This window comes from Achroia grisella, unplaced genomic scaffold (genome assembly GCF_030625045.1).
Source record: "Achroia grisella isolate CSIRO2021 unplaced genomic scaffold, CSIRO_AGI_Agris_v1 utg1248, whole genome shotgun sequence".
NCBI classification, from domain to species: domain Eukaryota; kingdom Metazoa; phylum Arthropoda; class Insecta; order Lepidoptera; family Pyralidae; genus Achroia; species Achroia grisella.
The window spans coordinates 2,022,341-2,038,475 of NW_026712607.1; the positions used below are offsets into that span (position 1 = coordinate 2,022,341).

The 16,135-nt window shown below is 34.6% G+C and overlaps 3 protein-coding genes across 4 annotated transcripts in view; 2 read left to right on the forward strand and 1 right to left on the reverse strand.

The window, feature by feature from the left end:
• Positions 1–4,087, forward strand: part of LOC131854917 (spermine oxidase-like) — a 34,114-nt gene extending 30,027 nt beyond the window's left edge. Inside the window, exons 3-7 of the mRNA XM_059206100.1 lie at positions 510–722; positions 1,227–1,434; positions 1,960–2,156; positions 2,782–3,153; positions 3,841–4,087. Coding sequence (XP_059062083.1) covers positions 510–722; positions 1,227–1,434; positions 1,960–2,156; positions 2,782–3,153; positions 3,841–4,087 — 1,237 coding nt within the window. The remainder of the gene's footprint in view (positions 1–509; positions 723–1,226; positions 1,435–1,959; positions 2,157–2,781; positions 3,154–3,840) is intronic.
• Positions 4,088–5,804: 1,717 nt separating this feature from the next.
• On the reverse strand, positions 5,805–13,197 carry LOC131854941 (histone H4 transcription factor). Of its 2 annotated transcripts, XM_059206129.1 has the most exons (8): positions 13,043–13,197; positions 12,496–12,761; positions 11,132–11,276; positions 10,307–10,548; positions 9,224–9,424; positions 8,767–8,987; positions 7,982–8,284; positions 5,805–7,132 (listed from the first exon to the last, which is right to left on the reverse strand). In XM_059206129.1, the coding sequence occupies exons 2-8, from the start codon at positions 12,751–12,753 to the stop codon at positions 6,781–6,783; spliced, it is 1,722 nt and encodes a 573-aa protein (XP_059062112.1). In that variant the 5' UTR covers positions 12,754–12,761; positions 13,043–13,197; the 3' UTR covers positions 5,805–6,780. The 2 variants fall into 2 exon arrangements, with proteins under 2 accessions (XP_059062112.1, XP_059062110.1); XM_059206127.1 differs by lacking the exon at positions 13,043–13,197 and having other exon boundaries at positions 12,496–12,973.
• An 82-nt stretch (positions 13,198–13,279) lies between these two features.
• On the forward strand, positions 13,280–15,260 carry LOC131854883 (ribose-phosphate pyrophosphokinase 2). Its single transcript, XM_059206063.1, has one exon. The coding sequence runs from the start codon at positions 13,706–13,708 to the stop codon at positions 14,732–14,734; it is 1,029 nt and encodes a 342-aa protein (XP_059062046.1). The 5' UTR covers positions 13,280–13,705; the 3' UTR covers positions 14,735–15,260.
• Positions 15,261–16,135: the final 875 nt, after the last annotated feature.

Below are 16,135 nucleotides of genomic sequence, written 5' to 3' on the forward strand. Positions count from 1 at the left end.
ATTATTAATTACTTGGTCAGTAGGACACGTAACTCTAAATTATGATACCAAATAATTTCGAGAATGTAAATTCAAATATATGGCACTTTTCTTTATATAGAGCATTTTGTTTACCATTCTATTTTTTTTTATACTATGATGGTGGCAATCAAGCATACGGCCCATCTGATGGTAAATGGTTACCGTAGTCTATGAACGCCTGAAACACCAGGGGTATCACGTGCGCGTTGCCGACCCTTAAGAAACCTTAATATACCCTTCTTAAAAATAATTTATAACATAAGTATTGAATTCAGCAGTGGCTGTTTGTACGTCGTTCTACCCAGATAAACAGCCACCTACCCGGTCCAATAGTATTGCCAAACCATCCTTGAAATATACACATATAATGTCATCCAAATCTGTCCATCCGTGTTAGGTGACAAACACACGTATAGAATAATTATATAGAATTAATAAATAAAATTAAATTAAAATTATTTATAATAAGATTAATTTCTTTAAAATAGGTGCCATGGCGAAAAGGAAAACATCGTTTTCCAGCTCACTAACCCCTTAAATCTACTGGGAAGACCAGAGCCATTTGAGAACATCTATGTATTATCCAACGGGAATGTGCTAGATACTAAGAAGGGAGCTACTATCACAGAAGCCCTTAACGATGAAATCGCAAAAGCTGACAAAAATAATACAAAATCTATTTCCGATTATATCAGGAAGGCGTGAGTACATATTTTTTTATTTATTAAGCGATTTTATTTACTTCGTTTAGCATCATAAAGACCTTAACAGAGATATTCCAAATGTTTGTTCAAATTTTGATCTCAAAGCTTAAATTGCCATGTAACACATTACCTACTATTTTCCATTTGCATTCGAATTTGAAATACCTATTTTAGTTTGCTTAGTCTTAACGAGTTTGTTACATCTTGGCGTCTTAATTAAGACTTCTGTATTCTGAAATTACAAATATGTATATATATGATGATATGCAAATGTAGAAATGTTACCCAAAACATTGGGAACCGAAGTAAACATTTCGCAATTTAACTGGAAATCGTGTCTTCATTGATGTCGTGTAATGGATTTTATTCAAACATTTCTGCTCTTGCATTGTAGTGATATTATATTTTCCCACAGTTTTAGCATTTATCAGGATGTGTATAAAATAATAGCAAGAACATTCTTTAGCAGTAATAAAAGTACAAAAACATTTTTTTTTCTAGATCTAAAACTAATGAAGTTTTGAATAATAACGGTCAATTAACAGAGGTGTTCGTGGAGTGGTTTGAAAGGTCAAATCATGTTGGTGGACAGAAGGACTCTCGAAAGGGAAAGTCTTTAAAGGGACTTGAAGAGTGCTGGCCCTGCGATGGTGAAGTTTTTCTAAACTGGAAGGGCAGAGGATACAAGACAGTTCTGGACGTTTTATTGGTAGGTACATACATAATATTGCTTTCTAGTCTTACCATCAAGGAAACGGGATTAGTCACACCATTGCTAGCAATGTGGATGCCACTCCACGTGGCTCCCCTAGTTACTGATGAATTTAACACGATGGATTAATAGACCAGACTTCATACTCATCCTAGTATCCGTCACCGTTATACCGCCAACTGTTAGCGGAGGCAGGGTCATCATGGGGAAAAAGGATCATAATGGTGTTTTAAATTTATCCACCACTGTTCTGAACAGGAATCTGGTGCTAATCCCGAACCACTATCTTAAGTTTTTTAGCCATGATGTGCAGCGCCTACAGGGTCTTCGCCAGCCCTGGATTTTACCTTAAATTTGTAATTGTAAAAAACCATATTTTATATTTCGCTAAATATGTCTAAGGTACTGCAATATTATCATCTAAAAAGTCTTACTGACCTCAAAGTAGTACATAACTTGAATACATTCAAGTTACGCTTATTACTGGTACAAATCCTGAAATCTTTATTATTATTTTTTCAGAATAGATACCCAGAGCCCGCAAAAGAGATACCAGTGCCTATTTTGTTAAACAAAGAAGTAGAAAGCATTCGCTGGAGTTCCAACCAACCGGGGCTAGATTCCAGCAACCCACTGGTGCAGGTGAAGTGTACGGATGGTAGTCTGTATGACGCCAAGAGTGTGATTGTCACTGTGTCTATTGGAGTTTTGCAAGAGAGGTAAAAATGCATTATGCATGTTGTTAACTCTATTATAGTACCGTACATACACTATAATATATAATACAATAATATATGCAGCATGCAGCAGTGAATTATGCACAGGTTATTCTGCATAATTCACTGCATGCAATGATAACAAGAATAACCCCTGAAACATAGAACGTCATCTAATCCCAAGCTAAGTAGAGCTTCTGTTATAGGTACTAGACAACTGATACAAGTATCTACTTAAATACATTTTGTAAATACATATATAATATACATAGAAAACACCTTAGTTTTTCTGCAAGCGTATGAAATGTATGTTCACCACTAGCCTTAGTGTCAGTCGGCTTACGGTACGTCACCGTACAGCCGTCAGCAGTTTACACCGCTTCGCATCCATATAAGAAAGCATCAGTCCAGCATCGAGTACTCAATAATTTAAGTTGGAAAGCAGTCCGGAATTATCATTTATACAACATCATAGCATCCAGATTGTATGGTTCGCAGCAGACTCATACATCTTCATAGTCCTTCGAGTCGGATAAATATCTAAATGGAAATAACGTTTTGCTCAAATTCCACGCATTAGTAGTGATTCAACTACTCAGTCCAATTAAAATTTTTATTTTTCTTTCAGACACAATACACTCTTTAACCCATCATTGCCAGAGGAGAAAATAAATACCATAAATAATCTCCAATTGGCTGTATTGGGCAAAATATACATTGAATTCGAGAAATCGTGGTTTTCTAAGACTGCCAACTTTACTGTTCTATGGCGGGACGAAGATAAGACAAAGTTCGGTGAAGACGAGAAATGGATCACAGAAATATATGGTCTGTGGACTGTGGATCATCAGCCTAATGTGCTTCTAGCATGGACTTATGGGAATGGAGCGGAAATTATGGAGAATGCGAGCTTAGAAGCTGTTAAATCTGGAATAAATAAATTGCTCGATGTGGTTTTTAAGAAAGAATTTAATGTAACTCCAGTGAAGTCCATCGTAAGGTACGTACGTAAAACTGATGCCCGTAGTGCTATTCATGTGTATACGCGGCGTCATTTTGTTTACCATTCTAATTACCTAAATAAAAAACTAGTAATAGATACAAATTACTTATTTGGGGTACCTATATAAGATTTTTTAGATAACATACATTCAAACTTAACAATTAACTTAGAAATCATTGAAAAGACTACGAATGAATCAAAATTGAGGCAATATCGGTTCTGCAAGATACTCTTTCTAGGAAACCATCTGCCTGATAACCTATTTCAGCCGTCAAGCAGCCTGTTTTTGAAGCTGCGTTTAGATTTGACGGCCTTGTTGGTCTAGCGGTTTAGCACACCGCTTTACTTTCGATGGTCGCGGGTTCGATTCCTCGTACAGTGCAAACATTTGTATGTATTCATGTATATGACTGTTTGTATCATATATATAAGTATTTTTCATGAATATATAAGTATTTTTATGAATTGTCTAGTACCCATGATACAAGCTCTGCTTACCATGGCACTTGATGGCGCTGTGTTAATTGTCCAGGGTAATTTATTTATTTGTGGGTGAAATATGGTGAATTACAGGGTACAGGTATCCTAATCCAAAGGCTATATATAGGCTACAGTTGCCACTTTCCGCCAGACGATCCCGTTTATTCTATTACCATAACTGATTAACAGATTAATTTCTTTCAGATCTCAATGGGGTTCCAACCCTTTAGCTAGAGGCGCATATTCCTACCGCAGCGTTGCTTCAGAAGAGAATGGCAGTAACGCAATAAAACTAAGCGACCCTCTCTACCGAAGCAACAGGTTCCCCGTGGTATGCTTCGGGGGCGAAGCTACTTCTCACCACAGGCACAATTCCGTTCACGGCGCGGTAGAAGCTGGCTTCCGCGAAGCAGACAGACTTATTAACAGTTTTAAGGAGTTTAAATATTGAAAATATAACGAATAATATTTGTGAATATTGATTATATCAAGCATTTAAACAGCGCCGTCTATTATATTTATATAATAATAATAAGGGAGATATAGGTATATATAAAACATAATAATAATAATAATCACACACAAAATAAGCTAACGAGACACTTGACATAGCCCGTCCTCGGTACTTTTCACCAGCTTCAAAAGCTGTGACATGTGGTAGATAATAATAACAATAATAAAATGTGAAATTAAATAATAATAATATTAGTCTTTTTTCCCAAAGTTAGATACATTAGGTTGTTTACCAAGTGGCATAAGCATAGACATACAGGAGACATATGCCTATTATTAGTGGGAGAGTACAGGTGGGAACAACACATAAAAAAACAACATTAGAACAATTGATCACAAATCTTCTAGTGTTGAGAATGCTCAATTATCAGGCAGTGGTAATCACTTACCAACAGGTACACCGCAAGATCGTACGTTATATGATATACCTACTATAAAAAATAAGTTAAGCAGTTTTTTTTTTGTGTACAAAAGCGATACTCCACCTTTAGTACCCTTATTGGCAAGTTAGTGTATTTATCAAAAATATGTCTTTTAGGACGTACAAAATAAACATCGTTACAAATTATATGTTAAAATATTTTATTTACACGTTTTATAAATGTAAACTTACAAAGACACATACAAATATATACAAAAAATCTTTTTATTTAAAAAATGGAATAGTAAAATAAAAAAGTAGCACAAATATACAGAAATAAAGCCGAATATGTAGAAATATAATCACATAGTTTTATGTTAAAATTAATACAATACATGTAGGCATGTAGGTTTTGAGAACCAACTGCCAATAATAACAAAAAGGATAATAATAATGTAATGTTATTAATATCCAAATATAAGAACTATAGATTTGCGTAAAAGCGTCTATCTGTTCAAAATTATAAACACCAAATGAGTCTGCTAATACAGTTTAATCACGTTAATTTAACGAATAACAAAAACTTTGTTACATAAGAAGCTACCATGAGTTTTCATGCAAATAAAAACAGTTCATCAATTATAAGAGTTAACTATTTATATAATATAGTTGGAATGGCAAAACAAGTCAACGGGCTACCTGATGGTAAGTGGTAACCATCGCTTATATAATTGAAGAGCACTACGACATCAGGTTATCATAGGAAATGCGTTAGCATTAAGGACTAAGATGTTATGCATCTTATCCTGAATTTCACAGTCTTATTCACCATGCCCCCTAAGCACATCTGACAAAGGAGCCGTTTAGCGACGGGGAAGGATTAGTAATGTGTATTAGTAACGCCATAGCTCGCGATATACCATTAGTATGTGGACTGATAATATAATCTCATTGCTATCAATGTACCATGTCAGGTTGACCTCCTCACGGTTCCCCCTGGAAACTATCGTGAGACATTCATAATGAATTTATCACGATGGGCCAACTGACCTGACCTCATGTTCATCCTATCATCCTCCACTGGTGCCCCGCCAGTGTAAACCGTTAGCGCAGTCGGGTGCACCATGCCATTAACATCGATAAAAAATATATACCAGGCGAACTGTGTTGAGGTCAACCTAACAACCTCAACACAGTTTGCCCTGGAAACCATCATATTACATTCCTGGTGAATTTGACACGATGGGCTAGCTGACCTGACCTAACCTGACCATGCTCATCTCATCATACCCAGGGTGCACTATTTGTGCAATTATCATACATTAAAAGAAAAGACAGATGTACCCAGGCAAACGACTTTTTACATCAACTGTTTCTAATATCGTCGTCTATCGAAAAAGTAAAAGACACTCGATGACATTTTGTTTCTCACTTAATTAATTTTACAAAATACGATAATACAAGTTACAAATAAACATGCTGCCAAAGATATCAATACAATTACTATGTACAACAAAAGTATAACATTATTACTTTTTTAAGTAAACGAGATCGCGTAACTAAAAATATAATATCATATATATATCATTTCCCATGACCATTACTCATGATTTCAGTACAAGAATCCTTATTTATTCCCAGCCATGATTAAAATCTGCCTTTAACACAATAAAATATCACTTTTAAAATACATTCAACACAACAATGTTGATTTTGCCTTATTTATAATAACGTAATACTCGTACAAACGTATATTATTTATTGTTTTATTATCATTAAAAAAACAATAGCTATTATAGGTAAATTACATTTTACGGTTCCATAAATAAAGACATGCTTTTATTTAGTGTAAAACATCGAAAACATTAATTGCCATATACAAAATATATATATATATATATTAATAGTAAATAAACCACCGCACCATTTTATTATAATTATTGCTGCACCCATAGAATAAAGTCTCATAACATTTTATAAACAGTAATGAGTGGCTATATAATATATAAATATAAATACTGACTGTACTCGCGAATTGATACACGTATTATTTTAATTTAGGTTACCTGGTTGTAAACTTGTTAAGAATACATCAGTGAAAACCTCATGCAAGGATACAGTCGGTAAATGGCCTATACATAATTGAAGAACTTCTTTTTTAATCTGTTACAAATGATATCTGTAAGCAACTAACTAGCGCTAAGTAATCCCCTGATTGATCAATCAACCACCAGCTCCGTTACTATGAAACGGCAGATCAATACCGCCCATTATATTTCGTGTGAATTAATAACCTCTGAACTTATTATATTTCCATCTTCATCTACATCGCACATTGTTATTTCGACTGCCATTTTATTAATTTCATCACTGTCATTCGCCGTTTTGTCATCTGATTCCTCATTTACTTCGCCTTCTTCTCCGTTACTGTTCTTCAGAACTATTTCGAATCTTTTAGGCGTATTTTCCGTAGCTTCGGAGACTTGTTTCAAGTCGTACTCGAATTCGTTATTCAGGGATTCTTTAGGCCCGCTGTAGCCGTCTACAATTTTCTTAGAAACTTCCAGAAACTCATATCGTGTTGTAGTTAGCCTGTACATGCCATCTTCACTAATTTGATACCTAGAATTCATATACATATTATTAAATATCAGCCTATACGAGTAGTAGCCTCTACACAATGTAACACACACGATACAACCTACTTCTTCGTTTATTTCAAGCTGTGTTTTTAAGGTAAGTGTCGCATGGTTCATTTCTGTTAGGGAGTTCAGAATTTTTAAATAATTATAATGCTGTGTAATAATAATGATAATGCTATGCTAATTTGTATTAGCATAGCATTATCATTATTATCGCAGATGAGTCAGTCAGAATAACTTTATTAACTGTCGACTTTGTGATTAATGCAACACTTGCTATGCTCACATTTTTCTGAATATATTTAAACTCAAAGTACCAGAGAGTGACATTACTGCCGTCTCTTCGCTTTATTTTCTTATCCTTGTTTTGAGTAGACTATAGTAATTGCAATAGAAATTATCTTTATACAAATAAACTTAATGTAAGCACTTGAATAGTCATATAATATTTTTTTATTCTACCGCTCATTCGGAAAGCAGACTCATCACAAAAAGAACGAGTAAGTCTCGTGTGTTGTTCTTAGGATGAGATCTAGAAATCCAGAAACGATTTATATGGCAACCAAACGTTTGCCGTCTAATCTTATATATAAAATTCTCGTGTCACCGTTTTTGTTCCCATACTCCGAAACGGCTTGACCGATTCTCATGAAATTTTGTGAGCGTATTGAGTAGGTCTGAGAATCGGCCAACATCTATTTTTCATCCCCCTAAATGTTAGGGGTAGTCCACCCCTAATTTTTTTTTAAAGCAAAACAACGCTTGCCGGGACAGCTAGTTATATTATAATATAGTACATTAAACACCTAATATTACGAATATTAAGTACCTAAATCGACTATGTCCAAATGGCCACTGTGCGCCGTGAATATTAACCAAATGTGTAGTCAGTCTTGTCCCTCTGGAGAATATCTTCATATTCTTCTCTGGACACATATGACATGCATATTTCTTCTTCGGTTTATCCTTCTTTTGTACTTCCAAATCCGAGTTCTCGTCATCCGATTGACCCTTATCACTATCAACGTCTGAAGACTTATCAATTTCGGAGGACTTTTTCGATTTAGGCCGTTTCCGTTTCTTTCGAGTGTGTGTTGGTATATGTTTATTTAGGTCCCATTTTGTTACCGCTCTGAAAAATGATTAAGAACTATCAGTTGTCAGTAATATCCCGCGTTACCTGCGTAATCTCTTAATGTAAATGAGGGTGACGCAGCTGGAGTCGAGCCACAACGCGAGTTTCAAGGCGTTTGTGGCCCGGGTCCCCACCAACATGCTGCCCACCTTCATGAAGGAGGACTACTGGCCGAAGGGTGTGGTGTACCGGCGCTACCGTGGCAGATTGCCGCCGTCAGTGCCGTGATCACACAGACAATTTCAATATCTTAATTTTATATTATTTCATATGTATGTTAGTCTATAAGGTATTTATAATATGAACCTAGTAGCATGAAATAAATAAATAAAAAAAATTTTTTTTTTTTTATGTAACTGAAAGACAACCTTATACGATTACCTTGAAAATATATAATAAAGCCCTCGCCCTCGCTCTCGCTCCCTCCCATATCCCCTCCACGTGGATAGCAGTAGAGTACGTGGTATACGAGCGTTTACCTGTATGGGCAGTGGGGACAGGCGTGCGCCCTCGCTCCTTCTCCACGTAGATGGCGGTAGCGTACGTGATGTGCGAGTGCGGCGGGTGATGGCGCCGACATGTCACACAGCGTACACGCGTACGCAGAGATATGTTGCCGCGCGTGCTCACGCAGCAAGTAGTCCGTTGCACACAACACGCCGCACGCCGAGCACCGGTGATCCGAGTTAGGGTATACGTTCTGGAAAGTTCCATCGTTCATTAGAAAATACATGAGGAGCAACTCTGCCGTGCCAGCGTGTCACGCCACACGCTAAACACTGATACCCTGAGTTAGCTAATAATATTATATAATTCTGTTTAAAAATAGTTTCTGTTAAAATGCCATTTTCTTGACTTAGTGATGTATTTTTTTTAATATTGGTATCAGGGCCTTCACAGGTCCTAGTCCTTTTACAGAATAAAAAAAAATATTACCTGTCTTCTCAAATGGTCGCATAATTTTCTGTTGGAAGCGAAATGTTGTCCACAATGGTAGCAAGCTATGAGCCGTTCTCCCGAATGTGACCGCACGTGCATTTGGAGGAGCACCCTACGAGGGAACTTGGCACCACACCCTGCCCATGAGCATGACATCTCAGAATAACTGACATGCAGTTTAACATGGTCGAAGAAGTCCTGCAAATATTTATTTTGGGTTTTATAAAAGGTCGTCCAAAGACTATTTGTATCTTAATTTATCCTGTATTTACAGGTAACATCTAAACTATTCTATCTAACAAGGAGAAATTTATCAACCAAACAATTACATTATTAAGGATATCTTAAAATACTGGTGAGGTCTTGATCATATTTATATAGATTCACAGCAGAAGCACCAGCTTTCAAATAAAAATTATTATTAAAATTGGTCCAGGTACGGAAATATTATGACAATTAACAATTTTTTTCGTGTTACCTAACATTACAATAAAAAAAATGCAATTAAGAAAATCATTATGTTTTTAAACCAGTGGTACTTAAATAAAAGAATATAACATTATTTTTTAAAATTGTTTGTTCTAAACATAACATTACAAGGAGTGGTCACACATTATTCAGTCTGCCACCAACCGGCACAAATCAGCACCAATGAGCACTAATCATCACCAATCAGTAACAACCAAATGTAGTCGCATAGAACAATCCAGTGCATCCAAATAATTTGTGACTAAAATGGGTGGTATCTCACACTTTAGTTTTGTAGAAAAACTTAAAATTCATAGAGCTGACAATATTATCTGAGTGCACTAAGAATTAGTGCGTAGCATTTCTATGTTGATTATCGCATGCCTATGTTATTGTTTAATTATTTATATAAAAAAAACATCTATTCATAAGAGCAACACACAAGTTTCTTACTCATTCTTCTTGTGATGAATCTGCATTCCGATTGAGTGGTAGAATAAAAAATATGACTATTCAAAAGTGCTTGTATTGAGTTTATTTGAATAAAGATTATTTCTATTTCTACTTGAGGTGCCTCAGAAAACAGTTTAGTGGTTATAGAAAAGAAAATACCTGAATGGCATTAAAAGTGAGACTGCAATCAACCCACATACAGCGATGTATACTGGGCAATGCTGGCAACTGGTTTCTCTTTATGGAATCCTTATTACATCTCAATAATTTCAGTGTAGCTCGAGCATTAAACCCGATGGCCAGCAAACGAGCATGATAAGCATGATAGTTTATATGTCGGACCATTTCATCAAAATCTGATGTTTTGTGACCGCATACATCCCATAGACAAACATATTCAGCTGAAACAATAGTATTTTTAGAAACACTTTTGATGGTCACATGTATTTAATATAAGATTGTTCTAGTATCATCAAGTTAAACTAAATATAGGTTTGTTTGATCATATTACTTAAAAACCAGTACCCTAACTTAAAACCCATACTTGGGTATTATTTTTTTTTTTAATAATATTATTATTATTATATTTTTACTTATGGTGTATAACAATAATTGTGTGTCTCATTGATTTCTATTGTCACCCTAACTATCATAGCTTTTTATAAAAAAAGTAAATTATATGTACTACTGCAGCAGGCCTTTATAGCTTCACTGATGATAGGGGACGAGTGCAGATGGCACTTTAAACCCGCGGAAGGATTTATGGAGCAACTGAAGGCCAACTCCCACCTGACGGAGACACCATTAGGGGTTTCGAACCTCGGCTCAGACCGTTGTAATTTCCATCCCCATTTGAGTTGAATTGGAGATCCATTTGAGAGGTTATATGGTATTTAAATATAGTTAGTATATGTAAGCATTAATATGAGCATTGACATTAATATATGATCTTTTGTTTTTAAAAACATTTTAAATTTAACTTACCGCCTTCATCCTTTTCAATGACATGTACCTCGGATATGTGATCTTTGACATGCTTCTGAAATATTTCATACTTAGAAGAGCGCCATTGACATGTTTGCCATTCACATTCCATCCGCAGCTTGTCAATACGTAACCGATGTAATGGCTGCAACATAATACTTAAATTCAAATTGTTATGTATGTAAAGAATGGGTAGTTTGGTAATTATTTATTTGTAACTAGCTACTCGCCCCAGCTTCGCCCGGGTGTACATATATTACTATATATATAAACCTTCCTCTAGAATCACTCTATTAAAAAAACAGCTTCAAAATCTGTTGCATAGTTTTAAAGATTTAAGCAAACATAGGGACAGACAGTGACAGCAACTTTGTATTATACTATGTAATGATTTGTTTTAGGTGAGGATGCTTAAATTCATATTCAAAAATCATTTATTCATGTGGGATATTTTAGCTGCTTATGAATGTCAAATTTTTCTATTATAATTTTTCCCTACCATCCAGTTCAGTGTACAGATTCTATTGAGAACTGGCCAAGAAACTTAATTAAATTACTTTTTTTAAAAAAAAAAAGCCAATTTATTTTCAATGTCTTATGTAATTATAATAATTATCAAGTAGTTTTGCTTCCATTCTCAACCAAGTTGCATCTTTGAATGGTGAGAAGGACTAAATGGGCCACACCTATTAGAGTTGTCAGAAGAAACTGGTTTAACAATCAGGACAATTAGCACAACACCATATATTTCTAAACTAACCACAACTTGTACTACACAACTTTGGGCAATACTCAAATATTTATTTTTATAAATACATAGTATACATAGAAAACACTCAGACTAAGACAAATTATCAAACTTATAATTATATAGTGTGAAAATAAAACTCATTGGAACCACTAGAGTGTGCTAAATTCCAGACACATAATATTGATTTGCAGGAGAGAGCAATGTTTTATAGAATCTAGACTCACATTATCTCTGAATCACACAATTTTAATTATCTAAAAAAAATATATTTTACATTACTTTCTCCTTCACAACATTTTGGATAAAAACAAGTACTACTCTTGTTACACAGTAATATAGACAAAAAAATTGTATTAATCATCGTAAAATATTCCAGAGAATCCTAACCATTGATTACCTTGGCTACTTTGTTAACAAAGAAAATGCAATATTTACTTATGTTATGCTGTCACTACAGCTTTACATTTAGGGGTAACTTCCCCATCAAAAATTGGTGGGGAGGGGACAATATTATCCTATTCATTAAATATAATTACTAGTAAATTTGTATTAGAAGTTAACTGCTCAAACTTATTTCTCATCCCATTTCATCATCTTCAATAAAAAAACATACCACATTCTTGGGCTCAACAGGGGATTCATCAACTCCTGGTGGAACTGTAGCTTCATCTTCAGCCACAGAGAGTAAAAAGTTTTTTCTGTCTGCGTTAGTTTGTATTATAAACTGAATATCGTTCTTATTCTGCTGACATAATTTCTTCGGTTCTAAACTGTTTTGTTTCTGTAGCCAATTCATACATCGTAAACGCTTTTGTTGGCTATTAATGGGTTTTTCAAGATTTTTTGGCAGTTTATCCACTTTTTCCTCCATTCTTAAAACTGTTAATCATATAAACATAATTTTCTTTAGATAACATAATATTTTGAGACAAACAATCTGGCACAATGCGTTTGTAAAAACCCTATACTATAAGGACTTCATTTGAAATTTATAAATTGAAATGGATAATTTGCAGTAACGAACACTCAAAAGACAAAAATAAACGATACGATAAAATAAAGAATTTAAGAATACAAAGTAAACTGACATCTGAAATGACAATGGATAAAAATATATGATTGACATTTTAATACTGTGGCTGAATTTTTTTCACACTCACATTTTTTTTATTCAGTAACGGCTTTGGATAATTTGGAACATCCAACAATTATATTGATATAGAAAGAAACGAGTACGGACCATACTAGTTTCAGTGATAAAATGACTCTAGCTCTCTCTAATACTCAAGAAGAAATCATTAACAGAATGACATCTGTTATTTTTTTTCATATTTTGGCCATACCATACCAGTATGACCAGTTTAATAACAGAACCAGTCAGAACGGGACAGATCGGCCCGATCGATTGGGTGACAAGCCAAATTGTATAGTGTGTAGACCCTTTATAATAAGTTGGAAGATGATATAAACGAAATTATAAAACTTAAAGAACTGCAAATAACCCAAGTCTGTAATAAATTCACAGAATGAATTGCAAATTTAATTGTAATTTGTGATTGGAGTGGTTAAAAATTAGATACAGAAAGGAAGACAAGCAGAATATAACACGAGTGTACGGACGCCGAGGTAAAAAACGCACGTGAAGTGCGATGCGTATTTGATAACTAATTACAACCTACAGCGCGGCGCGGCGCGTCGTAACCCACGTTGTCAGAGACACAATTTCTAACGATAAAGACATTGATTTGATAATTTATTAAATAAACGTCGCACGTTACGCGGTCAACGATAGGGAGATCGTTTAGTCTCGGTCTCTCGTGCGAATGAAATCAACGGTAACTCTTGAAGAAGTAGTGAATAAATTAGACAACCCCGCGCTTCCATTAACTACCAGGATGCCGAACATCAAAGTTTTCAGTGGAAGTTCACACCCGGACCTGGCGCAAAAAATTGTGGACCGGCTCGGCATAGATTTAGGAAAAGTTGTGACGAAAAAATTTAGCAACATGGAAACGTGCGTTGAAATAGGCGAATCTGTGCGCGGTGAAGATGTCTATATAGTTCAGAGCGGCAGCGGTGAAATCAACGACAACTTGATGGAGCTTTTAATTATGATAAATGCATGCAAAATTGCATCTGCGTCGCGAGTGACCGCCGTCATTCCGTGCTTCCCTTATGCGCGACAGGACAAAAAGGACAAAAGTAGAGCTCCAATTACCGCCAAACTCGTTGCCAACATTCTGTCGGTGTCGGGTGCCGATCACATCATTACAATGGACCTCCATGCTTCCCAAATACAAGGTTTTTTCGACATACCCGTGGATAACCTCTTTGCAGAGCCAGCCGTGTTGAAATGGATAAAAGAAAACATTCCAGACTGGAAAACAAGTATTGTTGTGTCTCCTGATGCTGGTGGTGCTAAAAGAGTCACATCCATTGCAGACCGTTTGAATGTAGAATTTGCGCTCATCCATAAAGAAAGGAAAAAAGCCAATGAAGTGGCCTGTATGGTTTTAGTAGGTGATGTAAAGGACCGTACAGCAATCTTGGTTGATGATATGGCAGATACATGTGGTACCATCTGTCATGCTGCAGAGAAGTTAATTGAAGCTGGTGCTATTAAAGTGTATGCTATTCTTACTCATGGTATATTCTCAGGTCCAGCGATTTCGAGGATCAACAATGCATGTTTAGAGGCAGTTGTTGTAACAAACACAATCCCACAAGAGAGGCACATGCAGGAGTGCCCCAAAATCCAGTGCATTGATGTATCAATGATGTTAGCCGAGGCTGTGAGACGCACCCACAATGGGGAATCCGTATCATATCTATTCTCTAATGTTCCATACTAGTTTAATTTTATACTTTTTATTTTACTTGCACATTTGTTTATGTTTAAAAAAGATACTAACAAAAGATTACATATGAAAAGGTGATAAATGTAACATTGTTTAATGGAGTGTTAAGAGATAATTCTATTGTTGATATAAATGAAGTTTAAATTGTGATGTAACTATAAATTTTACTGAAACTAGGTATTGATATTTTGTAATTTTACACACTTCTTAATACTTGCAAATTAACTGTTAACAATTGATTTTGTTTGTTAAATTTCATATGAACTTTATATTTTTAAGTTGATAATTATAATTTGGCAATAACTTTATTGCCATGGTAACAAAATAACTTACTGATGGCATGTGTAGTATGAAAGGTGATAAGAATATATACTCAAATAAATGTAAAACATCCATTAATATAGTGGTAAATCTTATGTTCTCAGGAAATAATTCTACTTAAAGCAAAGATGACAAACATATATAAACAATTCTAATAGTTTTTAGATGTTTAGCAATTTATACAGCCACTATTAATTAAGATATAAGTCCTAAAAAATTAATATAATTAACATTAGTGTGGTACAAACTTTAATACCTTATTAATTAGGACATGAATTCAAATTAGTTCAAAATTGACAAAAAGAAAATGTACATAATACAGTCCTAGTGAGAATAACTCCTTGTTTGAAGTAGGATATAGATGTATATCTGTATACTGTACTAAAACAGGTAGTGATAAAAAACAGAAGTACCTCAGTTTAAGTGAAAACTAAATATATCACTCACAACTTAAGCACTTGCTTATTTAAAAAGAAATCAATGTTTACAAGCAGTTCCATATTTTTTTTTTCAGTATATTGTTACTGATACTTATTGTTTTGCCATATACATCATGAAATATTCTGCCATGAATTAAATTTTTTATTATACATAACTAAGCATTTATTGTTAGTATCTAGATAACATAGGTGCAGTTGTGTTGAAACACTTGACACTGGAGACAGATGAGTTATCTGATATTTAGTTTTAGTTTATCTTTATCAAAAGACACTTTATTTTTTTTTATTATAAAATGTCTTTCATTATGTATCTCAAAATGCAGTTCTTAGTTCATTTAAGAGTTTATTTACTTTACTTCTCGTAGTACACAGTAATGTTGATTTTTTAAGTGTAAGGTATGTTATATAAATTTAGCTGTGAAAGAATAAATTCAATATTATGTGGCCTTTGTAACTTTATTATAAAAAGTCGTAAAGATGTTACTATGGAATTATTGAAGTTGATATTCTGTCGACTTGCTGAAATGCATAATTTTATACAATTTTAATTGCCAAGCTAATATATGAAGTTACTCGGCAGATTGGTCTGTAGCCTATTGTAAATTATTTGGAGATTTTTTTTCTAAATTTATAG